Source organism: Nelumbo lutea, chromosome 2 (genome assembly GCF_056320005.1).
Source record: "Nelumbo lutea isolate HS-2025 chromosome 2, American lotus-T2T, whole genome shotgun sequence".
NCBI lineage: Eukaryota > Viridiplantae > Streptophyta > Magnoliopsida > Proteales > Nelumbonaceae > Nelumbo > Nelumbo lutea.
The window spans coordinates 52799486-52827022 of record NC_142685.1 but is presented as its reverse complement, the minus strand read 5'-3'; the positions used below and the strand labels follow the sequence as shown (position 1 = coordinate 52827022).

At 38.8% G+C, this 27537-nt stretch overlaps 1 protein-coding gene across 42 annotated transcripts in view; it reads right to left on the bottom strand.

Moving 5' to 3' along the window:
- LOC148870697 (guanylyl cyclase 1) overlaps positions 1 to 27537 on the bottom strand; it is a 33558-nt gene extending 6021 nt beyond the window's left edge. For 8 of the 42 annotated variants that reach the window (XM_088968679.1, XM_088968678.1, XM_088968688.1 and 5 more), the window contains exons 1-7: positions 27177 to 27368; positions 25651 to 25957; positions 25353 to 25477; positions 24453 to 24564; positions 17775 to 17873; positions 3379 to 3470; positions 2815 to 2876 (exon numbers count right to left, since the gene is read on the bottom strand). In XM_088968679.1, the coding sequence (XP_088824805.1) occupies positions 2815 to 2876; positions 3379 to 3470; positions 17775 to 17873; positions 24453 to 24564; positions 25353 to 25477; positions 25651 to 25818 (658 nt within the window). In that variant the 5' untranslated portion in view covers positions 25819 to 25957; positions 27177 to 27368. Of the gene's footprint in view, positions 1 to 2814; positions 2877 to 3378; positions 3471 to 17774; positions 17874 to 24452; positions 24565 to 25352; positions 25478 to 25650; positions 25958 to 27176 lie in introns of all 42 variants that reach the window. The other 34 variants (XM_088968693.1, XM_088968706.1, XM_088968705.1 and 31 more) reach the window with 10 other exon arrangements.

The following is a 27537-nucleotide window of genomic DNA, read 5'->3' as shown; positions in this document are numbered from 1 at the left end:
TTGATATACATGTATCTATGCATGCATGTATGCATATATGTATGGTTTATTAAAATGAGTTATGCATATATGCATGTATGCATGCAAATATGTATCTATATATGCATATATGCATGTATATAATTAGGCTGGCCTTGGTTTGGGATAAGGTCAGGCCGGGCTTCGGCTACCAAAGTACTAGGCCCAAGCCCAGCCAAAAAAAAAAAACTGAACTGTTGGGCTTGGCCCAGCTTGAGGACCAAAAGTCCAATCCCAGCCTGTGTAAAATTGTGGGCTGGGTAGTCCGGGCTCAGGTAGGGCCCGCTCAAGATGCACCTCTATACCTGAGTGGTTTGGTAAATAAAACCAAAAGAACAATAAAAATTATGAGATGGGGCAAGCCATAAATTTCCCTTGTTTCTGAGGCATTTGTCCAAAAGATTCATTTTGCACGTAATCCTTTGTTAGTTTCATCATTTAAAACAATGCCATCGGCAAACAACTGAAGAAGGGATTCAGATCTGAAATAGAAAAGATAGAGAATAAAATATGCACTTTTTAGAAGATCACACTGTTATCTGGAGGACTTCAAAAGAAACTTTGCTTTCCATTGATTCCACTCTAAGGCCCCGTTTGATTCGTGGGAATAGGGGTCTGGAATCGGAATCGGAATAGGCTATTCCGATTCCAACTGTTTAGTTGGATGTAATTGGAATCCCATTCCCATTCCTGCTGGAATGGCATTCCCCCATTTGAGGGAAGGCCATTCCCTGTCCCTCCCTTTGGGAATGAGATCCCACTTCCTTCTGATTTCAATTCCCATTCTCATTCCTGTGTGAACCGAACAGACTATGGGAATGGACCATTCTGATACTGATTCCGACTGTGAACCAAACGGACCCTAAATTCCAATCACAATGGATCTATTTATAGGCTAAACACAAGGGTTCAGATCAACTTCACAAACTCCCATTTCAACTAGGAAACTAACCCAAAACAGATTCTAACCACTATGGCAACCTAATCTTAAACTAATAACACATTACTAATCCTATGACAACTAACTTATTTAAATACACCAGAAATTACTAAAAAATAATAATTGCAGGAATTACCATAAATAGTAAATCTGAAAGTTAAATAAATTGTAATATTAAATTTTACTAAGAAAAGTAAATTTATAGAAGACAAAAAATCCTATTCCTAACTTGCCAACTAAAAATACCAAATTTCAAATAGTAAAAAAATTATTAAAGTGTCATTGGTCCAAGAATATGAAGAATCTTGATTTCTTCCAGGGATTCTTTCCTTGCTTTCATGCCTGCCTCAGTTTCTCTAGGAATCAACACCTTCGAACTTGGAGTCAGCAGTGAAACACAAGTTTTAAGAAACAATTTTACTTTCATTAATTCTTAAAAGGGTGTTCTTTATAAAGAAAAAGGGTGTTCATAATGATGTTAATAATATGAACTTCAAATCATTTTGAGATCTACATGATATTTACCTTCTTAATAAGTGTATAAACAAGGAAAATGCTTGCTAACAGAGAAAAGAAATTCAAATCTAATTAGTTATAAATTTCTTTTCTAAATATTTAGCAAATCTTTGATCTGACTAAGAATCTCCTATTCACCATATGAGCCTCACTTGAACTAGTCAAATCTGATAGGATGGACCCAAGTTCATAGGTTGTGACTTCACTCATGGATGTCAAGTGTGGTCCATTTTATCTGAACCAACCTGCTCATTGTAGTTTCTCTTGTTGTATTGAGGAGGTATGACAGTCTCCATAGCCTACCGCTAACAGTTTGTCAGCACCCATTTATGTTTGGCAAATCTACTTCAATAGCTAAGGAGGGTAATTGAAGTTGCTTTGCTGTTAAAATATCCATGAGGACAGTTCTTAACTTGGCTTCCATGGACTCAACATCCCCTATAGGTAGGTCCTCTACAGGGCCATAAGGTACTCCAGTATGTGGTAATATCCTGGTGGGAAGTGGGATTCTAACTCTAGTCAGTGGATAATTTGGTGCTGCTTGTACAATCTAGGGGAGGTTCCTACTTAGTGTAACATAGGACATTCCTATGAACACTGCAGTCGCAGGCATCTAAATTGTAAATCATTTATTACCTCATTTTATTCAATATATAAATCGTGCTTAAATTCTGGTGTACAATATAAATAATATTGAGTACTTTCAAGTAAGTTGTTTAGCCAAGATCATTCCATGGTTGTCAAGGTGTCTATGCGATTCTGGGCAACACTGGGGCACTTGGGTGATAAGAATTTTGTACAATAAAGAGCTAACTTTTGGCTAGTTCCCTAGTTTTATATACCATTAAGCATGCATATTAATTGAAAAAATAGCAATTTTTTATTAAGAACATAATACTACTATGATAAGTTTTTAAAAGATAAAAATATTTTAAATTATTAATTTCATTATTTTCAAAAACAATATTACTATGATAAGTATTTAATAGAGCAATTTCATATCAATTAGCAATGAAATAAGGCTATTAACTTTATATGATAAAAAATCAAGATGGAAAGCAAAATAGAAAACAAGATAGGTGACGCCTTGACAACTATGGATCATTCTTTAGAAATTACTTAGGATATCAAACAAGATAGCATTAGAATTTGTATTTATATATTAAAATCAGAAGAAAATTATAACAGGGTTGCCTCATCAAGAAAAAATAACATCCATAGTTAATATTGATAAAATGATTTTTGTAGGTATAAATAATGGTGGATTACCAAAAAGCGGCCTCAAAGAGAATTGATCTACCAAAAAGTACTGTAGCCAATAATTACAAAGCACCACTCACCGCTGTAGCCAGAATTTCCTGCATAGAAGGCTGAAACACAAACATCCTCCAGCCAAGACCGACTGCATTGATAAATTTCAATGATAAGCATTTATTAGAAGTTTTCTGTATTAAGAAATATCTCATATAAAACCATAAGAAACCTTTAGTTTTTATCCAGCCAAAGGTATCAGAGAGAAGGAAAAAAGAAGAGAAAAGAATTCAGTCAACACTAAAATAGTTACAAACTAGAAAATATTTAGTCAGCATGATGACAAACAGAAAGCACAAGGAAAACATTATGGTGATCGTAGATTGGCAGCTGTCCATTTGTCCAGCATATGCCAATTTTATTTTGAGCAGGGAAAACTGAGAATCCATTTCTCTGGTTCTTGCTTTTATCTGACACCAGTTGCCCTTTCCCCTCTTGGTACATAGTGAGATATGATAGGCTTTCTTGGAAAAAATTGTCATTATCATAACTTTAAGACATAAGTATGATATTATTTCAAGCAAGTCAAAGAAATGAAAACATTTCAACTAAATGGAAGAGAGAAAATACTGAAAAGAAGCACAACACGGTACCACCTCAACTTGTACTGGTCAACCAACACGATTGCAATATATTTCCCTGACAATATCAAGATGGAAATTTCTTTACAACTGATTGACCTGCACTGTAGTAAAAAGAAGATTGACCAACCTATCTCAGAGAACTATCAAAAACTAAAAAAAAAAAAAAAGATCAAGAACTATTTAAATAATCTAATTATTCATACTAGGAACTCATTTGTACATGTGATAGAGGGCTTTTGAGAAGATGGCATTCAGATGGATGCATGTTGAAGAGGGAAAAGCCACATGAAAGAACAGGCTTTATATGCACAATTTACAAAGAAAATGGAGAAGCTTTTTTATTCATTAGAAATGGAGAAAGTTAAAGGTCCTTAAATTTAGCCAAAATTTACTCTTCTGTCACCTTTCTATATCAAAACTCAAAACATGTCAAACTGCCTTGCCTTTTTGTATGTCTACATGATAAACAAAACCATACAATCTAGACATGTTAATGAGAGCTTTAGGACAAGGTTTGTTTCATGGTTAGTTTTCCAAAATTGTAAAATGGAATATGACCTCAGTAGATCATTAATTTACATGAAACTTGAGTTTTTCAAGTGGCATAACCAAGTTAGCAAGTTAGAGACTGAATCTATATTAAACACTCAGGTATTGGATAAATCTTGAACCAACTAGGTTCCAAGATAGTGTGTTGTATAAGCTACTTGCCACTGACATAATGTTGATTAACAAGGATAAAAGGCGGATGCAAACCTTCATAGTTAGAATGCACAAAAATGATTTAGAATGAGAAGGATTGAGTATGAACTAAAGTAGGGTATATTATATAGGGAGAAATTCTAATGAAAACATAAGGGATAACTGACCCAAGTCAAATTAAGGGAGAGATCGAAGAAGATTTTGCCTAGAAAAATGGAAGGTCAATGAAGCATGTGCTTTAGAGTGTCGTGTTTGGAAGAAAAATCTTAACAGGTTTATAAAAACATGCATACTTTAAGAAGCAGGTTTTAGACACACAACATCTGTGGAATGAATGTATCCAAGATTATTTTTAGAAGGAAAAAATACAAGACTAGGAAGAACAAAACTAGAAATGACTGTATTTTTTGAAACCTAGACCTAGTCCCTATTTACCCAAATACAGAAAGGACACTGCTGCATATGGCATTGAATATGAAATTTAGACTAGATATTGAAGTATTTGACATGATACATCATCCTTGTACAGTTTCTGAATATCATAGCCTAGCCTAAATGTATAAAATTTTACCTTATTTTCTCAAAAAAAAAAAAAAAAAAGCCTAGCCTTAATGACAACATAGTTGCATCATTTCCATCAATTAGCAATGAATAAACTAGAAAGAAAGAGTGATTCCGTACAAGCTGTTAAAAACTGTTAATTCTTTAAGTATAGTACCACAGGAGTACTATTATAACTTTCTCCTTTTATTTTTTATATTCTGTCACCCTAGTATAAATACTAATAGCTGGCGCCGCGAGCTATACTTTTGGCTCTCAAATCTCTCTTCCACTCTTCTTCTCTCCTGCGTAGCATGGTATCAGAACGGGACTATCAGAAAGGAGAGATCGAGTGAACTGTTTCCTTCGCACCAGATTTTCAGATCTGCCATCCTCATCTACTGTTTGGGTGATTGAAGATCCAGTTTTCTCATGCACTGAAGTAATCTCTCTCCTCTTTTTTTCTGGTCGTGTGCCAGAGCAGAACCTATACTAGGTCTGCTGGTTGGATGTGAGGTGACCAGCACCTCTTTCTTTCCTTTTTTGAGGGATCGACTGATCCCTGTAAAAAACTGTAGGTTGGTGAAGACCTTTTGTGTGCTGCGATAGCAGCTTTTATGGTGAACCTGAAGGTCAGAGAGTGACCTGTAAATGCTTTTAACAGCATCTCTGTTTGATGCGTAGGTCACAAGACGACCTGTATGCACTGTGACAGCAACCAGTTTTCATTCTGTAGGTCAAGGGATGACCTGCTGTTGGTGCTGTAACAGCACCTGTGTTTAAAAAAAGGGGGGGTGCTTCCGGAAAAAAACAAAGGGTTACTTTCGCCCTTGGTGTTAGAATTTTTAAAGGATTTGTGACCACTTTAAGAGCCTTTTGAATCTGTAATCATGAGCGGTGAAGATTCTGCTACATCTGGTGTTTCCTCAATGCAGAATGGAACAAGTGGGGGTGTGGACCTATCCCTTCCCATGGTTGTTATTCCCCTCGATGGCTTAAATTATTTAGAGTGGTCAAGAGGGATAAGTTATACATTACTGCAAGGGGAAAGATAGGATACATAAATGGGAGAATCAAAGAACCCAATTCTGGGAGTACTGAATATGATAGATGGAACCAGGAAAACAACATGGTCATGTCCTGGCTTTTAGTGTCTATGCAACCTCAAATAAGAAGGAATTTTATGTGGGCTCAAACGGCAAATAGGATCTGGGAACAAGCAAAATTAACTTATTCTGAGTTGTGTCACTATGCAAAAATTTACCAGTTATAGGCAGAATCATCCACTTGTAAACAGGGGAAGAGGTGCCTTTCTATGTACTATTCAAACTTAACCTCTATCTGGAAGGAGTTAGATCATTATCAAAGTGTGGACTGGAAGCAAGGATTAAAGTATCGTTATTGAGTATCGTATCGAACAAATTGGATACGGATACGGATACAGATATGCTTTGGAAATGCATGGATATGGATGCAAAATATGGATACACTAGGGAAACATATAAAAATTTCATAATACATTAATAATATTAAATTTAAGCTCAAATAACCACAAATAATGTATAAATACATAGAAAATGTATATTTTAATGGTGTATACGAAAAAAATATATTACAATTAATATAATATGATGCAGAAATATCATACAATTTTATTGATGATGTATCAATCAAGAGTCCAAAGTGCAAAACATATTTTCCTATTATGTTTTAATTATTATATCAATTATTTTTATTTTACTATTTTTACGTTTTTACATTAACAAAGAGGTCAACTAAATATCAAATTATCTATGTAAAATAAATATCCATTAAGAATTTATAAAATGTATAATCTGAACTTAAAATATATCAAATCTATTAAAATTCTAAGATACATATCATATGCAAATTCATACTTTTTAACTTTTAAAGTGATTATTCCATTATTATAGTTTTATTCCTATAATTTTCTAATTAAAAATATTTTTTTGGTATAAATGTAGATTAGTAGATTTGATAGATTCAATTTAAGATTATATTCTTGAATATTTTGTAAACAATGATTTTATTTTCTAAATAATAGATACGATTTTATGTAATGTAAATTAATATATATATATATATATATATATATATATATCATATGCAAATTTATAAATTTTAAGTACTAAAATAATTATTCTCTTATTAATATTACATTTTTATAATTTTTTGAGATTCAAATAATGTTTTGATATAAATGTGGATTTGATATATTATTTATTTCTATTACTTTATAAAATACTGATTTTAAGTATTACTTTTTTAATTTTTAGTTGGAGTTAACCATAATATGTATTATTTATTTGAATTGCACTTAAGTAATAAAGAAATAAGATCCGTAATCATTTAGTCATAAAGACAAAAGATGGAGTGGCTTAGTGGCTTATAGGCACGAACGTTTAAGCTCTTCTTTATCTCTAGATGCGGGTTCAAATCTTGCAAATTTCTTTTTTAGTAGATGAGTATGCGCATCCACATTCGCGTTTCGCGAGTAGCGTATCAATATGTATCAGCCGATATAATGCGATACAGACCGATACACACCTGTATTGGCCTAATACACATGATTGGCAGGATACATAAAACGTTGTAGTGTATCCCGTGCCGAACACTAACGATACCGATACGATACGCCCCATATCGGACGTATCGTATCAATATTTGAATCATTGATTGAAAGTGTGATGAAGCAAAATTGTACAAGAAACTTGTTTCCCAGCAAAGAGTGTTTGCTTTCCTCCATGGCTTGAATCCTGAATATGAATCTATCAGAGTCCAGATCCTAGGTAGCAAGGATCTTCCATCTGCCCAGGATTTTATGATCTAGTACAATCAGAAGAAAGTAGAAGGAATTTGATGAACAATTCTGGAGGGGATGCAGTTGTGTTCGCAGCAAAAGGGAGTGTTACTACAGGTGGGGGAAATACCTTTAAGGGGGACTTTCAGAAAATGGTGGATGACAAAGACAAATTGTGGTGTACTCATTGCCAGAAACCCCGACACACCTGAGATACATGCTGGGATCTTCATGGAAAGCCGAAATAGGCTCAAGATTTGAGTAAGAAACAAGATTCATATCTGAATAAAAAGTCAAGACAGCAAGGTATAAGAAAACACACTCGCAAACATCGCTACTCAAGAGGATCAGCCCCCTATTACTACTATGACTCAAACACATGTCTTTGGATCTGATCTAAGGGAAGATATTATTAATTCCTTCCGTGACCATTTAGAGCTCTATGTTAGACCAATTTGTTAGATAGATGCTCCTTCCTCAACTTCATTTGCGTCTACATCTGGTAACTCTGCCACAACTTTCCATGTAGCATCACGCTCCCCTGACACTCCTTGGATCATTGATTCTGGAGAGATAGATGCCCCTTCCTCAACTTCATTTGCGTCTACATTAGGTAACTCTGCCACAACTTTCCATGTAGCATCCCGCTCCCCTGACACTCCTTGGATCATTGATTTTGAAGCATCTAAACACGACTAGTAAGTCCTCTCACTTTCAAACCTATCGCCTCCTTTCTGGAAGAGACAAGGTGAGACTAGCTGATGGATCATACTCCACCATAGCTGGTCAAGGAACCATTTCTCTTCCTTTTGGCCTTACCCTGTCTAATGTTTTTACATGTCCCGAAATTTTCCATTAATTTGTTCTTTGTTAGTAGTATTACTAATTCCTTAAACTGCTTAGTGACATTTTTCCCTTCTTACAGTGTGATCCAGGATCTGGCCTCGGGAAAGACGATTGGTAGAGAATGTATAGTGGATGGGCTCTACATGCTGGAGAATAAGGCTGGTCTTACAGTCATAGAGTCTAAGAGTCAAGTCTATTTATGGCATAGTCGTCTTGGTCATTTATCTTTTAAGTCTTTAAAAATGGTGTTTCCAGAGTTGTTTAAGTCAGTGTCAGAATTTACTTGTCAAACTTGTCAATTGAGTAAGTAGTGTAGAACTCATTTTTCTTCAAAAAATATTAAATCTAAATTTCCTTTCCACATTGTTCATTCTGATGTTTGAGGCCCTGTTACTTTACCATCTAAGAGTGGCTACAAGTATTTTATTACCATTATCGATGATTATTCCGGATATACATGGGTATATCCTATGCAAACCGGGGATGAAGTACCCAAAATTATTCAAGATTTTCAGTGGATGGTCTTCACCCAATTTCAACTTAAATCCAAAATTTTCAATCGGATAATGTCAAAGAATATTTTCATACTGATCTCATGGATTTTTTTGCTTCGTGTGGTTCACTTCACCGTAGTTCTTGTGCCCGAACATTACAACAAAATGGTGTTGTTGAAAGAAAGAACCTACACCTCCTTGAAGTGGCTCGAGGGTTACTAATTCATATGAATGTCTCCAAACGTTTTTGGCTTGAAACTGTCCTTTGTGCTACCTATCTCATCAACCGTATGCCCTCTTGTTGGTTAGAGTGCAAAGCCCCACATCAACTTCTTTTTCCCAAGGCTTCCCTTCTTTCTATTCCTCCTTGTGTGTTTGGTCGTCATTGTTTTGTTCAAAATCTGTCATCTACTCATGGAAAATTGGACCATCGTGCTATTCCTTACATCTTCTTGGGGTACTCTCTCACTCAGAAGGGATACCAGTGCTTTGATCCTGCCTCTCGAAGGTATTATGCTTCTATGGATGTCTCCTTTTTTGAGAGTGAGCCTTTCTTCCCTGTTTCTCCTCAGGGGGAGTGTAAGAATAAGGAGAAACTGGTTCAGCTCCCTCCTCTTCCTGATCCTCCTCCCTTTCGTGTCTTCTTTCGTCGTCACAAAGGCCAACCATGTTCAAGAGTTGTTGGAGCACCTAGAAGCTGTACCACCAATGCCATCAAACTCTCCTGGGGTGGATCATACCCAATCAAGTACCTTGGTTCCTATTGAAGTTTCTGACCCTATTTGATAAGAACCCACTAGATGACCTGCTCTAGGAACTCTTGAATCAAGTTGTTATGCGCACCCAGAAGCTAGAAAACAAGTTGTAGTTGATCAGGTTAGAACCATAAGGAAACCAAGTCCTTAAAGAATCCAATCTTGAAGACGCCACAAAGGTTGATCACTCCCTTGATAAGTCAAGATATTGTATTCTACCAAGAACACAAGAAGGCAAAGCTAAACTTCCTAAAAATACCATTGTATTATTGATTAATTTTCGTGTTACATAGTTGTGGCATTTATATAGGCAATGTAAACATCATTATCTTATAAAGAAACTCCTAATCTAATAAGGAAACTCCTAACTAATGATGATCCCTTTAATTTAGGAAAGCAAAACTGCTTTGAAATAGAAATCCTTCTAAAAAACTACAACTAATGACAACTAAGCATAGAAAGGTCAAAGTAAACCAAAACAAGACAAAACAAGCCCATCAATACATCTTAGCATGTGAATTGGGCCTTTTCTTATCATGTCCATGCGCCAAGCCCATCGATACATCTTATGTCATGGATTCCAAGCTTGTTCTTCAAGATCCAAGCCTTGCTCATCGTCTTGCACATAAAGATAGGTGATTATCCTTGGTGAAGCTTTGGACACTTCTAGAACAGTCTTAGAATCTTCTAGAACAGCCTCTTTGTCATGCACTTTCATGATTAAGCCTTGTAAAGCCTCTTTCATCATCTTTGTTCTTGCCCTAGTCATTGGTCCACCGATTCTTTGCAAAGGATCTTGAGAATATTTAGGAATATTAGCTTGAGCCATTTGGCCAGCACCTCGATCTCCATTACTATTGCTAATGACCTTGACCTTCCTATTGTTCACTAGAAAGGTGTTAGATCTTGCACCATAAACACCCCATTTCCCACTTTGTTTCCTATGAAAACATTTCACCCTCCTTTCCTTTCTCTCTTCCATTGACAGTGTCCCTATCCCTAAGAATGTGGTAGAAGCTCTTTCGGTGCCTGAATGGATAGATACTATGAAGGAAGAAATTAATGCTTTACATAAAAATGGTACATGGGAACTAGTAAATCTTCCTGAAGGGAAAGATCCAGTTGGATGTAAATGGGTTTTCACAGTAAAACATCGGGCTAATGGCACGGTGGAGCGGTATAAAGCTCGTTTAGTGGCAAAGGGGTTTACACAAGTGTATGGAGTAGATTATGCATAAACTTTTGCACCGATTGCTAAGATGAACTCTATTAGAGTCCTTTTCTCCCTAGTTGCTAATCTTGACTGGGATCTTCCTTAGCTTGAAATTAAGAATGCCTTTCTAAATGGTGACCTTGAAGAGGAAGTATACATGGTATAACTCCCTAGTTTCCGTGGTCAAGGTAATTAACAGAAAGTGTGCAGATTAAAGAAATCATTATACGGGCTGAAACAATTACCGAGAGCCTGGTTCAATAGGTTTCATGTAGCAGTTCAGCAAAGAGGATACAAGCGGTGTCAATTTGATCACACATTGTTTGTGAAAAGAGGGGAAGGAAAAATTGCAGCATGTTGATGATATAGTTATCACTAGTGATTGGAATGATGAAATTCAAAAGTTGAAGAATTTTCTTGCTACCCAGTTTGAAGTAAAGGATCTAGGTCCTCTACGGTACTTCCTTGGGATTGAAGTGGCCCGCTCACAAAAGGGTATCTTCATTTCCCAAAGAAAGTATGTCCAAGATCTACTCCAGGATACAGGAAAATTGGGAGTGAAGCCATTTGATCCCCTATTGATCCTGACCACAAATTAGGTGATTGTCAAAGTGAGCCCGTCAAGGATGTAAAACAATTTCAGAGACTTATAGGAAAATTGTTATATCTTTCTATGACTCGACCAGACATTGCTTATGCAGTGGGTGTTCTTAGCTAGCTCATGCATGCCCCTAAGGCTACCTACCTTGAAGCAGCAGAACGAGTTCTTAGATATCTTAAGAAGTTCCTAGGTGCAAGCTTGTTGTTTCAAAAACACGGACATTTGAAAGTTTAAGTGTATACTGATGCAGATTGGGCAGGATCCCTGAATGATAGAAAGTCAACTAGCGGCTACTATACCTTTGTAGGAGGGGATCTAGTTACTTGGAGAAATAAAAAGCAGAATGTGGTAGCTAGATCTAGTGTTGAAGCTGAATGTCGGGCTATGTCTCATGGAGTGGCTGAAATTATGTGGCTAAAAAATTTGTTGAGTGAGTTGGCCTTTCCAGTTGACGGACCTATGACCCTATTCCGTGATAACAAAGCAACCATAAACGTTGTTGCTAATCCAATGCTGCATGATAGAACTAAACACATTGAAGTCAACAAACACTTAATCAGAGGTCGTCACAGGGGAAGTGTGTACTCCTTATGTTAGTTTTGAATATCAACTTGCAGACATCTTTACAAAAGGGTTACATCACTCATAGCATCATGATTTATGTGACAAACATCTATGTCCCAACTTGAGGGGGAGTGTTAAAAACAGTTAATTCTTCAAGTATAGTACCGCAGGGCTACTATTGTAACTTTCTCCTTTTATTTTTTATATTTTGTCGCCCTAGTATAAATACTAATAGCTAGTGCCTCCAGCAATACTTTTGGCTCTCAAATTTCTCTTCTCTCTTCCTCTCTTCTTCTCTCCTGCATAACACAAGCTAAGGGCTTCATAAGGACAAGGGGAAGCCATGTTACCCACATATTGAAAGTGGTAGGTTTCTGCCCACCTCAGGAGCTTCTTCAAGGGAGCTCAGGCCTCCTACAGAAGAGAAGAGAAGGGAAGATGGTTTTTGGTGCTCAAAAAGGTAATCCCCCTTATTGTTATTCCATTGTTTATAGCCCCATTACATCACATGGGTATGATTCAGTTGTAACTAACTGGCTGACGTGGTCCTCTCACGTAGGTCTTCGGATAAGGCTATATGGGGAACATACTGCTGAGCCAAACAGTGGTACAGGGCCTAGCTGTGCTCCTATCAACTCCTCCCCACCTTGAGATCAATCTTGCCCTCAAGATTGACGTGGGGAAATCCATGCTTCCAATCGATAATAATCTTCCCAAGTGGCTTCTTCTTCCGGTAGGCTGCTTCACACTACCAGTGCTTCTTCTATGCAGTACCTCCCCTTGCGTACCCAACGGAAGTCTATCAGCTTGTGGGGCTCCATGACCATGACTCCCTCATCAGTGAAGGCTGGGAGGGTTGCCTGAGTTTTGTCCCCTTGACCCACTTGTTTCTTGAGGAGGGATACATGGAAGACAAGGTGGAGTTTGGAGGATGGTGGAAGTTTTAGCTTGTAGGCGACTGACCCAATTCTCTCCAAGACTTTGAAGGGTCCATAAAACCTGGGAGCCAGTTTCTGCCATGCTTGCTTGGCTACTGAGGTTTGTCGGTAGGGTTGCAGATTCAAGTAGACCATGTCTTCAGGCTGAAATTCCAAGGGACAATGCTTGTGGTCATATGTATCCTTCATTACCTGCTGAGCCCGCTGCAAATTGTTCTTAAGCTCCTGCAAGATTAAGTCTAAGCTGGTTAGGTATTCGTCTACTGCAGCTACAGTAGTGGAGCCTGTCTCATAGGGGTGAATGGCAGGGGGCTCTCTCCCATACAAGGCCTTGAAAGGTGTCATACCGGTAGTCACATGGAAGGTGGAGTTATTCCACAGTTCTGCCCAAGCTAACCACTTCAACCACTGTTTTGGCTTCTGCCCCACGAAGCACCTCAAATAGGTCTTGATGCATCTGTTAACTACCTCTGTCTGCCCTGGGGGTGATAGCTCGTGGAATGAGCTAGGTGTGCCCCTTGGATTTTAAAGTACTCCTGCCAAAATCTCCCCATAAATAGAGGATCCCGGTTAGAGACGATGGAGGCTGGTGTTCCATGCAGTCTTGTGATGTCTCTGACGAACAGATCTGCTACCTGTGTTGCTGTGAATGGGTGTGACAAGGCTGAGAAATGAGCATATTTGCTAAATCTATCCACCACCACCATGATCACTGTCTTGCCTTGAGAGGGTGGTAAGCCGGTGATGAAATATACGGTGACATCATCCCGGACCTGATTTGTATCTTAAGGGGCTGAAGGAGCCCAGCTGGTTGTTGAGTATCATATTTCTGCTGTTGACAGGTTGGGCAGCCAGCCACAAAAGCCTGCACATGCTTCCTCATTCCCCTCCAATAGTAGTGTGCTGCAATGCACTGATAAGTCCTTAGTACCCCTGAGTGACTGCCTTCAACGGAGGAATGAAACAACTGTAGAAGCTCCATTATGTGTGAGGATGAAGAAGGTAAGACCAGTCTCCCCTTATAGTACAAGAGGGAGTCCTTCACAATGTAGCCCGGTGTTTTGGTTGGGTCCTCGGCCCATCTTCTTTTGATAGCTGCCAGCTCTTCGTCGTTCAACATCTCCTGTTTGAGTAGCTCCAATAGTGGGTGCACGGGTCTAGATTCAGCCATCAACTGTAATTCATTTTGTCTTGACAGGGCATCTGCTACCCAATTAGAAGCTCCAGTTTTGTATTCTATCAAGTAATCAAACCCCAATAACTTGGACACCCAATTTTGCTGATCTTCCGTAAGGAGATGCAGCTTCAACAGATATTTGAGGCTCTGTTGATCGGTTCTGACGATGAAGCGTCGTCCTAGGAGGTAGTGGTGCCATTTAAGGTCAGACAAAACGACAGCCATTAGTTTCTTAACATAGGTAGATTGGGCAACTTTACTGAAATAAGCCAGGGGTTTACCCCCTTGCATCAAAACAGCTCCGATGTCAGCGCCAGATGCATCGCATTCTATTACGAAGGGCTGCTCAAAATCTGGTAGGACCAATGTCGGCGGAGTGGAGACTGCTGTCTTCAAGGAGCTGAAGGCTCGTTGGGCCTCCCCTGTCCAGTAGAAGGCATCCTTCCGGAGGAGTTGAGTCAGAGGTGCTGCTATCAGCCCATAATCCTTGATAAATCGTCTGTAATACCCGGTTAGGCCTAGGAAGGCCCACAGCTGTCTAACTGAAGTGGGCCTGGCCCAATGCCTTATACTGGTTACCTTCTTGGGATCGGACTTCACCTACCCTTCCTCCACCACATGACCAAGATAATGTACTCAACCCTGCCCAAAGACACATTTGGAGGGCTTGGCCAAAAGCTGATTTTGCCTTAGCACATCTTGAGTTAGCTTCAAATGTAGAAGATGCTGCTCCCAATCAAAGCTATAGATAAGAATGTCATCAAAAAATACTAAAATGAACTTACGAAGATAGGGCCTGAATATGTCATTCATGAGTGATTGGAAAGTTGACGGTGCGTTGCATAGACCAAACGGCATGATTAAGAACTCGTAGTGGCCATCATGAGTCCTGAAAGCCGTCTTATGCACATCATCACTGTGGACTCGGATCTGATGATACCTGGACCTGAGATCCAATTTTGAGAGAACCCAGGCCTTCCGTAGTTCGTCTAGTAGTTCATCAATCAAGGGAATTGGGAACCGGTCCTTAACGATGATGGAATTCAATGCTCGGTAATCCACGCAAAACCACCAAGAACCATCCTTCTTCACTAGTATAACTGGGGAGGAATATGGGCTGTTGCTGGGCTGTATGAACCCCTTTTGTAGGAGGTCTTGGACTAAGTGCTTGATTTCTTGGCGTTGATAGTATGGGTACCGGTAGGGCCATACATTTGCTGGTGCTGCCCGTGGTACAATAGGAATCAGATGGTCATGAACTCTCTCGGGAGGGAGCCCTTGTGGTTCTTGAAAAAAGTCAGGGTACTTGGCTAGGACTGCTTGCAACTGTGGATCTGGGCTGGCTATCCTACCTTCATTGCCTATGGGCTTCAGATGTGGGCCAGGAGTGCAGGCCCCTAAGAGCATCAAGGTGGGCCGGTTTAGGTCCCAACTGTTTTGATTATAGAGCTGAGGATAGCAGGTTGTGGAACCAACAGCCTAGAGCTGCTTAGAGTTATGGTGCAATCCCCCCTTTGGAATTCCATGGTCAGTTTGGACCAATCACAAACCACCCGACCCAATTGTTGCAACCACTGTACCCCAAGCACAATGTCGGCCCCACCGAAGGCCAATGTGTATAGATCAGCGCAAAAGACCTCTCCTTGGATGACTAGCTCCATGTCTTTACAGACCTCTTCACGTGGTATCTAACTTCCGTTGGCAACTTGGACATTGAATTTAGAGGTAGGTCTAATGGTCACCCCCATCTGGATGGCCAAGTCATCTGAAATGAAATTCATAGTGCTCCCACTATCCACCAAAATGGATACCTCCCGGCCCTTCAATCTACCCATGACACGCATGGTTTGGGGTGACGTGAGGCCTGTGAGGGCCTGTAGGGAAATCTCGAATGGGCCAAGCCCGAATATCATATCAAGGCTAGTTGGGTTGTCTTCTTCAAGGCCCCCCACAGCCTACTCTCCCTCTTCTGGCCCATCTGTCTGCAGCAAGAAGGCCTGTTGGGCCTTACATCGGTGACCTGGGCCAAACCGTTCATCACAGTTGTAACATAGGCCCTTGTCCCTACGGGCCTGCATCTCGGCCCATGTCAGCCATTTGTAGGGGACGTTGGGCTTGAGGCTTGGGTTCTCTAGCTTAGTGCGCCCGGTAGTGACTGGGTCTGGGCCGCTTCTGTCTTCAGGACCATGCCCCATTGTAGGTCTCTTCAAGAGGGGTCCTTGAAGGCAACTTAGTGGTCTTCTGAGTCTGCCGAACTTTTCTTCATAAAGCCTGGCCAGGCTACAGCAGCCATGACCGTCGGGGGTTGCATGGATTTCACCTCCACTCGAATATCCTCCCTCAACCCTCCGATAAAACTGCCCAACAGGGCATTTTCCGGCCACCCCTGTACCCTTGAAGATAGACGCTCAAATTCCACCTAATATTCTCTCACTGTACCAGTCTGTCTTCACTTAGCAAGTTGTTCGTCGTAGTTTTCGAATCCAGTGGGTCCAAACCGCACACATAGGGCATCGGTGAAATCCGCCCAAGTCACTTGGGAATGTGACCGACGAAACCACTGGAATCAGAGAATTGCTTATCCTTCCAGATGGACAGTGGCAATTGAAACCCTCTGATCTCCGGGTATCTCATGGTACTCAAAGTACCTCTCAATCCTATAAATTCACGGTATAGGGTCCTCACCTGAAAAGTTCGGGAAGGTGATTTTGGTCTGCCACAACACTCCATTTCCTCAAGATAGATTGCTGGGCTGGCTGCTATCTTCTCCTTCGCCTTCCGTGTTCTCACTGGCAGTTGCCTTCTCCAGCTTGGCCAAGACCGCTGATAGTGTCGCCTTGATCTCAGTGATATCTCCTTCTAGTTTCTCGATACGATCATCACTAACGGACGCTCTCGTCCCCACCACGGTGTCAACCCAAGATTGGGCTCTGATACCACTTGGTAGGTTTCTGCCTACCTCACGAGCTTCTTCGAGGGAGCTCAGGCCTCCTACAGGAGAAGAGAAGGGAAGATGGCTTTTGGTGCTCAAAAAGGTAATCCCCTTTATTGTTATTCCATTATTTATAGCCCCATTACATCACATGGGTATGATTCAGTTATAACTAACTGGATAACCTGGTCCTCTCACGTAGGTCTTCGAATAAGGCCGTATGGGGACCATACTGCTAGGCCAAACAGTGGTAATGCGCCTAGCTGTGCTCCTATCAGAAAGGGTATAGTTGAATTAAAATTTACACTTAATTGAAGTACCCAACACAAGATGGTACCTATGTACAAGTAACTGTAAATAATGGCTTGAATTAGTAAACAAAAGTTGAAGAGTTATATCCTAATAGAGGAGATAGCCCTAGACAGAATAGAATGTTGGTCTCAGATAGTTTATAAGCTTAATTAAGCTCAGTTGTATTAACTAATACTCAAATGTGGAGAAGGGGAGAGGATCTGTCAAGTCACCATCTAAAATCCTTAATGAGTATCTATGTTTGCCAACCAAGGTTGCCTGGGGATTTCAACAACTAAGCAAGTCTTCATATTCTTTTCTCACTAACTTAAAATGTGCATTCTTTAGTACTCCAACTCATCCTTTCAGTGTGTAGGAAATCATCCAGAACTATAATTTTGACCTTCAAATTTGGCACTTAAAACATAATTTTAGGTAAATAGTTAGTGCTTTGGTAGCGTCAATAAAAGTTTAAGCACATTAGGTTTTTAAACATAAAGGTTAGACCTTGGCTTGGTGAATAGAACATACCTGTATATTAATTCCAGATTCTAGAGCTTTTTGAAATAGTCTATCCACACGTACTAGGTCATTTGGCAATTGCTCCTGCATGTTTTCCGAGGGAAGATTCTAGAAACCATTAATAAAGCAACATCATGGTGAAGGAGTAGACACAAAGGTGCAGAAGCTGTAATACGAAGTACTAAACAATAGGAATGATGTAGTATGCGGAAAAAATTTCCAGTGATATAATAATAATAATAATATATTTAATATAAAAAAAGTTTTGTAAAAACACATCTAAACAGGTGTATCGGAGCTCAAAGATATAATATGATACGATACGCCCCATATCAGGTGTATCATATCGATACTTTGAACCTTGGGTCCAAGAAATTAGAACCAATGATATCTAGATCAAGAAAGAAAAGGTTGAATAAACATAAGTACATAACCTAGAAATAAGCATCTGGGATCCTCTAATTAACACTGAGAGGATCTACCAGGAATGAGGAATCAATACCAAGCAGAATTTTGAAGGAATTAGAGCATTCAATGTGTCAGGAAATTAGCATAGCAAAGAAAAATCAAAATAATTATAGAAACCTTGAGTTTCAGTTTCAGTCAAATTATGGATCTTCTATAGATTTATTTCCAAATAAAGAGTTCAAAATACTTTCAACGCCATACATATAGACACACTCCAGAACTAACTGAAGCTCCTTACAACCTTCTAAGAATAGAAATTAAATTATTACAACAATGATGTATATTTTTCGTAACTTCTCTTAAAACAAATCGTTTAGGTTATAAAACTCTTATTTGAGAATTCAAACAGAAGATCACATCAAATGCCTGCTGCATGTAAAACAAACATAACTCAATGTAATAATAAAATGTTGAGTTTGATAACTGCTTTACATGCCCCTTCTGATAACATCCAAATCAACTGGGAAAACTTTGACACCTCAAATTTATGCCACACATAGAATAACAAACTTGAGACAGTATGCTCTTTTTGTTTTGAGTTGAACATTTGGGCCAAGTTGGCCCAGTGCCCAACTGACTGGTCCCACCTTTTATTTGGACTAAGCAGCCTTTCAAAACTTATAAGTTGGGCTCCAACTGAAATTGGATTATATATGGAAAAATATTTCTAGATCTGGTCAACTAGGGAAGCTCCTTAGATGAGTTTGCCTATTTGAGCCATGTGGAGGAATCCTGTCGAATTCAGACTGTCCACCAGATGGAGGACCCTCTGGATTGGCCATGTGTACACTCCACACTCCATCTCAACCCAAACCCCAACCCACTTTTTATAGGAGTTTTAACCAATTAATGATAACTGTCCAATTTCTGGGTGCATGTGGATTAGGCCAGCTGATGCAAGTTTGATTTTTTATCCTTCTTTCTTCCCTTGGTGTCATAGAAGAGGAAGAATTATGTGGAGGTGTGCAAGAGCAGCGCCGATTTGGTCAATGTGGGAAGAAAGATACCAGAATTTTCCAAGAGAAGGAAAGAATACTAGAAGAGCTGAAGGAGTGAATCCTAAATAGGGTGGTCTTGTGGCTAAAATCATTGGACCTATTCCATCAATTCTAATTTAATGATATTTGGTGGAATTGGTTAGCAGGTGGCAAATTGTTCACCCTTAAAGGCTAGAGTGAGTATGGGTTGAGAACCCCCCCCCCTGTAAGCTTATTGAAGCTGAATTTTGATGGGGTAGTAGTCTTGGTAATCCGGGCCGATCAGGGGTGGGAGGGGTACTAAGGAATGTGTCTGGAAATGTGGTTCTTATTTACTCAGGCCCCATAGGAGTTGGAAACTCTACTAGGGCGGAACTTCTAGCTGCTACCCAGGGACTCCAAAGTGGTACTGGGTTGGCTACAAAACCCAGATTCTATAGTGTGGTGCTTTAAGAATGAAATTAAGAAATTCAATTGGCTGATAAGGAGTTTGACAGTGAGAATACAATGGGTGGAGAGATCAGAAAACGCTATGGCTGATGGTCTTGCAAAGCAAGGGATAAATAGGGAAAGATTGTATTGGACTCAACTGTAAACTGAATTTGTTTTCTGTTTTTGATTTCTTGCTTTTTTCCTGATGTTAGGTGAGGTTGCAGGTCGCCCCTCTCCATGGGAGCTTGTAACTGCTTTATTCTTCTTTTAATGAAAACTTAATTTACTTATAAAAAAAAAAAACTGTCCAATTTTTTCAAATTTTTATTTTACCCAGAAAGACTTGAGGAGTTATAATGAAAACATGGCAATGATTTTTTATCTATAATTTGTTCCAAAGATAAGGATGCAGAGAGAAATGTGGATAGTCCTCTTGAGCCCCCAAAATAAGTTGCCACAGGAATTTCCCATGTTAGGGAAGTTCAACAGGTGACCTGGCTACCAAACATGCAATCAGTCTGCGACAGGTGAAGCCAATATGTGCATATATTTTATACACACAACCATTAAACTATCCATTATCTTCTCCAAAGAAACCTCTTTTCAATTTGCAACCCAGCATTGGCTAATATAAGTTCTACCGGAAAAACACAAATAATGCATGTTATAAAGTATGCAATATTATTTGTGTTCAGGTCTTCTTTTTTCCACAACAATGTCTAAGACAAGATATCAACTGTCTATGGAAAAGGAAAGACCAAGGTGGGTTAGGAATAGGGAATCTAGGGAAGAAGGACATTGCTTTATTAGGGAAATGATTATCGAGGTTTATTGTTGGAGGAGAAGCTATGGCATAAGGCGGTGACAATCATTCATGGGCTCATAGATAATGGATGGGATGCTGGTTTATCTCGCAAAGCTACCCTTACCTCTCCTTGGAAGGCCATCAATAGTGTTCTCCCTTGGTTTGTCAACTGCATCTGGTATGATCTTTGCTCTGGTAATAAAATAAAATTTTAGGAAGATCTTTGGGTGGGGAATGTGCCTTTGAAAGACCAAATCCCATCTCTTTTTTCACTCTCTTCTGTCCCTCCCCAAATCCCACATTGGCGGGAGCCTCGTGCACTGGGATACCCTTTTTTCCTTCTTCTCCCAATAGGCTCGATAAAACTTGGGTCTTAGGAGAAATCTAGGGGACTCAGAAGCCTCTTCAGTTGGTGACCTTTGGCTGCTCCTTGATGGGACTTGCCTCAACCCTAGTAAGAGTGATGATAGAATTCGGGTACCTCTTTTGATTTGTTTTTTTTTTGGGGAGAAGAAATTGGTTATCCTTCTCACACAGCCACTCATCTGTCATCTCTGTTAGGGTCAATAAGAGTACTATAGAGCTTTTGCAACAAACGAGCAAAAGGTTTAATCTCCCAGTCATTTAAAGCTCTTCCAACAAGGGGATTCCAAACACAATTTCCACTGGAAAATTGCAAATAATCTGCTACCTTTGCTTCCTTATCCACTACTACTACAAATAATTCAGGGAAATCATCTTTCAAAAGACTACCTCCACAGTCCACACCAGCAATCCTTCCAGAAGCTGACTTTGGTTCCTTTCCCCACTTAAAAATTGATTTCCTTGCTGAGATGGCTATAGCTTTTCTCTATCTCATTCCATACCAAGCATCCATATGGCTGACTTGCTTCACCTGGCTCCCAACCCCAACTTCTTAGACCATATTTTGCTTTAATTACTCTCCTCCACAGGCTATCCTCTTACTGACCAAACCTCCAAAACCATTTGCCGAGAAGGGAAATAGGCAATATTCAAATCTTTCAATCTTCTGATTTCCGAACCTCCACTTTTTCTTGTGCTTGAAGACCCTCCCCCAGTTTACTAGATGAATCTTCTTAACGTCCTTCCAGCCTTTCCATAAAAGCTCCCTCATTTTCTTTTCAATAGAGGCTTCCATCCCAGCTGGAATTGTGTACATGGACAGTAAATAGATGTGATAAGTTACAGCACACTTTTAAGTCTTAGGTTGGTTTGAAACCCCCACCCCACCCACACACACACTCACACACCTCTCATGGTGATTTCCTGTGAAGGAAGTTTGGTGTTTGCTCATCCCCCCCCCCTAAAGTGTTGCATTTTTGCTGGGAAGTGCTCCATGGTATCATTAATACCTATGACTTGGTAAAGAAAAAGAGGCCTGACTGGTTTTTATCTCCTCACGAGTGTTATCTTTTTTTCTTTTTGTGCAAATCAAATGATGGCACTATCCACCACTTTACTACTACTATATCTGGGTGGTTGTAGGTGGACCCTCCAGGAAGCTTGGACAGGTTGTTTGAGCCATCTACTTTCAGGTTTCCAAAAAGAAGAGGTAGGTGTGGAGGTGTACCAGGGCTGCAGCATTATGGACTGTTTGAGAGGAAAGAAATGCTCAAGTGTTTGAGAATAAAGAGAGAAGCTTAGGCTGTGTTTGGAAGCAATGTAAATGTTTACGCCGGTTTGGTTTTGTCGGCGTTTGGAAGGAGTGTAAATCAAGATCGACGTAAAACTCCACTCTGGTTTAGATTTGTCGGCGTTTGGATGGAGTGGAGTTTTACATTGTAAATCGATGTAAAACCTCATCACATGTAAAGTTTTACATTGATTATTGATGTAAATACTACATTGATAAAATTGATGTAAAACTCTAGTAATTCACATTTTTCGAAGTTAACGGTCACTTTTTTATGATTCAGTGTAAAACCTCATTGATGGACTTTAACACCAATGAGGTTTTACATCATTTCCAAGCAAAGCCTTAGAGACTATCATAAAGACCATTACAGTAAGTAAGAGTGGCACATTGGGTCAAAACCTTACACATATTCTCAGACTTCACAATTGATGACATTATGAGGAATTGAGGTGCAGTAGTTAGAGCTTCATCAAGAAAAGCCCAAGTGATAAAGAGTTGGACACCACCAGAAACAGGTTTTTTGAAAAACTTTGATGGGAGTAGCTTTAGGTGTAGGAGGAGTTATAAGAGGGGAAGCTGAAGGCATTCTTGCTATGCTTACAGGACCTATAGGAGAAGGTAATTCAATCAAAGCAGAACTTATGGCAGCAGTGACAAAGGATATGGGGGTGGAGAGACTTGTAATTGAAGGGGACTCGAACTGTGATAAGTTGGTTGAAGGAAGGTCAGGAGATGTCGTGCTATAGAAATGAGATTGAGCAATTCAGGTCAATCATGAGAAACATGCAGCCTAAAATATGTTGGGTACCAAGATCAGAAAACTCCCTAGCAGATGCCTTGGCCAAGCAAGGAGTTCACAGAGGACCATTGTTTTGGGCTCAACTGTAAAGCTAAAAGGGAAAGTGCTGATTTTTGTATTGGATTTGGTTCTGATTGGTAACACTGAGAAGTTGGTTTATTGTGTTTATGGGGTGGTTAGATGGGGCTAACTACCACTCCTTGGGATCTTAGTTTTCTGAAGTATTTTCTCCATTTTTAATTAATAAAATATTTCTGTTGCCTATCAAAAAAGAAAAAAATATATATAGCAAGTGTCTCCAGATACTCAGCATGCAAAGAGACTCTTAATCTTTTTATTTTCCATTTTTGAAAGTCAAACACAATTAGAAGATAAATTCTCTAATACATAAAAGACTGTCATTACAAAACATAGATGCAGAGAAAGAAGAATTAGGAAGGAAATTATGGCTTAGAACAGTGAATATTCTGTTTTATACTTGTATCAGAGGAAGTATGCAAGACATTTAGAAGGTTAAAGATAGAGGATATCATCTGGAGAACATAGGCCATGCCATGAACTAAATGTAAGCAAAAACTACATTTCAGTCCAAAACCTCCAAATCCAATTAATCAAGAGGGCAGTCTCTCACTAAATTGATGTTTGAACCCCCTAGGTCAGTCTTCCACATGGTAAAAAACTGTGACTGCAGGCTTGAAAAACAGTATCCAAACCTTTCACCAGGATTTTAATAGTTGGTGCCATAAAAAGGAAAACACCTTTGACAAAATTGACCTTTACCTTAATTTTTTTTTCCTCATAGATCATCACAAGAAGAGTTTTCTCAGGCAACCTAGACTTTTTCATGAGAAAACATATTCTATTTCAGACATGCTGTTAGAGGGATGATGTCACCAATCCAAGAAATCCCCCAAAGAGGAGAACCTCCAGTTTAGCCAAGTCTACAGTTCCCCAGTCCAAACCTCCAATTCCCTAATCCTCATCAACTAGCCCTCTGTGTGGGATAACAAATGAATTCAAAATTCTCAATCTTAAAAAAGCCCAAAAGGACTTTACTTTTGTTGGTCTATTCACATAGTAAATCCATCTCAATTTACTAGCATACAAATATATGTATGGAGACAATCTATATATCTACCTTTAGATCATCATTATCCAATTCTTATCCCAATTATATAGGGTTGGCTACAAGAATCCTGTTTTGTTGTTCCATTCTGTTTAATGCCATATTTATCTAGCTTTAGGTGCATAGTATAAATTTGGAGGGTCTAGGCTACTTGGGCCAAGTCTAGAGTGACAGAATTCCAAATTTTTTACATATTTATTTTTATGGGCACTCTAGGTGCACTTCATATAATGTATCTTACAAAAATTGAGAGGCCTACTACTTAGTCCGTTTAGATTATATAGCATAGTCATGCAAACTTTATTTTATATTTTTTCTGGTGTTCTTATTGAGGCATGGGTGTAGGTGATGGAAACACCCCCTAGCTCAGCCCCTGACTGGGAAAGAAAAGAACTAGCTGATTACCATGACAAAAGAACTCACCTTGTAAAAGGACTCAATACAAAAACTTGGATTTGCTCCTAATGTTATGGTGAAGAAGGAAAAACTAACAGAAAACTTCTGCAATAAATATGCCAGATCAACAGTCCAAATGCTGCCAAAAAAAACAGTAGATAAATAAATCTAATTGAAAAAGAAAAAGAACAGAAAAAATCCAATTGAACGAAAAAGTTCATCAGAATAAATATTAATGATGTGAATGGTGTAATAAACTATAAAGCAACCATCTCAAAATAAAAGAAAATTCATTTCTACTTCCAACCAATAACAGCATCAAAGCATCATAGCAGTCAAGATTATTGATCAGAAAATTAAAAGAAAGACACTCACCAACCACTAAGTCTTGCATCTGGTCCAAAGTAATGCAAATATTGTGTAAATGAATTCTTAAGTGTCTTTTACCACAAGTTGATGCTTTAATAAAAGGCTGTTGTATCGTAGCATATTCCTCTTACTAGTTCATTTCTGCTGGGTTCTGCACTATTTATTCTATTTGCCTCATCTTTCTATCATCCCCGTATTAAATTTCATTCAAAAGATCATGTTATCCTCAGTAAGGAAAATTCTAGAAGCCTTTTTTTAAATGTTTAAAACAGACAAGCAACTATCATAAAAAATTAAACCCCACAACTATTTCTTAACCAGATAAAAAATTCTTATCTAAGTAAAAGTTGAAAAATTCTGCTTCTAGTTTACAGTTTCACATAAAAGATTAGGATCTTATTTTACTGACCCTATCCAATATTAGGATCTTATTTTCAAGGAAATGGTTTAACCTATTCTCAGACATTTGTCCTTATAAAGTTACATAAAATCAAATTCTTATGGCAAATGGTAACATAAGGATTTGAAAGTTTCGCATTTCAGATAAGAAAAATATACCTTGTTGTGCGGCAAAGTTCCGCTAAGCTACAAAGGTCACAATGCTCAATGCCGAGAGTCCTCAAAACCATCAAAACACAAGCAAGACCGCAGTCCCAACTATATAGCTGGCTAATGTGTGGGACCTACAAGTATTACCACACCTTAATGGAGAAAAAAACTGTTCATGCTTTATAGAAATTAGATATTATTTCTTTATCAATAAATGAGGGGCTAAACATGTTTCTTGAAATACATATTAGATAAAAAATAATCAAAAAGGAAACAAAGAGTATTGGTAGGTTTGGGATTGACTAACTTCCACAAAGTGAGAACGGGGCAAACCGGCATGGTAGATCTTTCCACCATTTAATGAATGCACAAATGGATAGCCTACAGAAAAGCTAGAACCACCACCATTGGATCCTCTGGCATTTTCTTCTTCTGTTTTTAGAAGTTTGTTTAAGATGATATATAAAGGCCACATCAATGACCTAGTAAACTAGGGTTTTCTTCCCAGAGCTTGGACTGTTGTGCATAAAAACTACTTGAACTGTAAAGGTTGCAGTTAACTTTGTCTCATAGCGTTATCCTTCAGATTCTTTCGCCTCTTCTTACCTGCACTCCTACAGAAGTTTTTTATATGACATACATAAGATAAGAGGGCATAAAAGCTACCAAACAAACCATATGTACCAGATCTGTAATAGTGGGTAATTGGTTAAGCAGTAGCATAAATGAAGAAGAAAACTGCAAGTTAACCAATGGCCAGACAACAAACTGCACCCACTTTAACTAATAGGCATTATTGAATAGGTAGGGAAGGTAATAATATTAGAAGCCATGAAAAGAGGAGGTTATGGCACCATAGATCCAAAGGCAACGAGAGTAAAGCTACCATCAAGGGCCTAACATTGCAATGTTTGAGATAAAGGAAGCAACAGTACAGATGCTTGAAATTTGAGTGATTACATGTGACACACATATTTATAAGCTAGGTAATGGCATGAGTTAATGTAAGAACTGAACAACAGCTGCCCCTCAAATATTAATCATTCCATTCAAAGGCACACTGCTACATAACTATTGACCCCAAGAGGACAAGAACACTTTTCGTGCTCTTATTATGTTTGCAAAGCTTCTTTACAATAAGTCTTCAAAAATTTTGTTGCACTTAGAAGAGAATTATTATAATAAAATTAATAATGCTTTATCCAGAAACAAAAGAATGAGGCGTGTGTCCGAGTTAACTTGTTGAACTGTTAATTGAATAAGATAGTGGAGCCATTTCAAGGAAAATTGTAGAATAGAAACTTTAATAAACATATACAGTCTTACAAATTCACAGCATAGAACCCCCAAAACCAAAAGTCCAATGTAATCAATTAATACTTTGATTTGAAGTAGCCATATTGATAGACAGAAAGATAGATGAGATAACAGGAAAATATTTCGCTAAATGGAAGAGAGCCTTCTCGTTTGAACAAAATATAACTCAAAAAGAACGAAAAAGTTAGAAAAAAACCGTTGTTCAGAAATGGAAATAGAAGATCCAAGCATGCTAGTATCTGCACGATGGTTCTCGGTTAAAAGAAACAAAATAAAAGAAAAAAAACTGAAAATATTTGAAAATCCTTTCTGTAGGATCAGATAAAAGGAAAACGAGGTTACTTCTAGAGAAACTTCTGCGAATTCCAGCGTCTCTAACAAAATAAACAAGTAAAAGATCCAGCAGTGATTCATTCATGTCAAGAAACAGAAACGCAAAACGTAAGATGGCATAATTGGGAAATTCCGAGAAAAATAAAACGATTGAAAAAAAAGGAGGTAGAAAGGAAGGCATGCCTTTGAAACCAGAAGCAAATGGAGGAATGTGATTGCTCGACCAGGTGAGAGAAAGAGACGCCCGTCCAAAGCCCAAAGGCCAGCAGAGACTTGCAGTTGGGCGTCTTCTTTTCTCCCTCCTTCGTTGTTGCCTTTCTTGAGTTTCTTCGTTTGTTATACAGCCAGCGCTTCTATCTTGCGCAGGTTTGCATCACCGTTTTAAGTTACGCACACTTTTTATTAGGCGGATTGGCAGAAGATAGTGTCAAGTCAACGATTATCCTTCACCTTTTCCTGAATTTAACAAAAAAAAAGCAGATAATGCTGTCAACTGGTAATTATCCACGAATGCATCATACACTGACCATCAAGAAATTTGTGG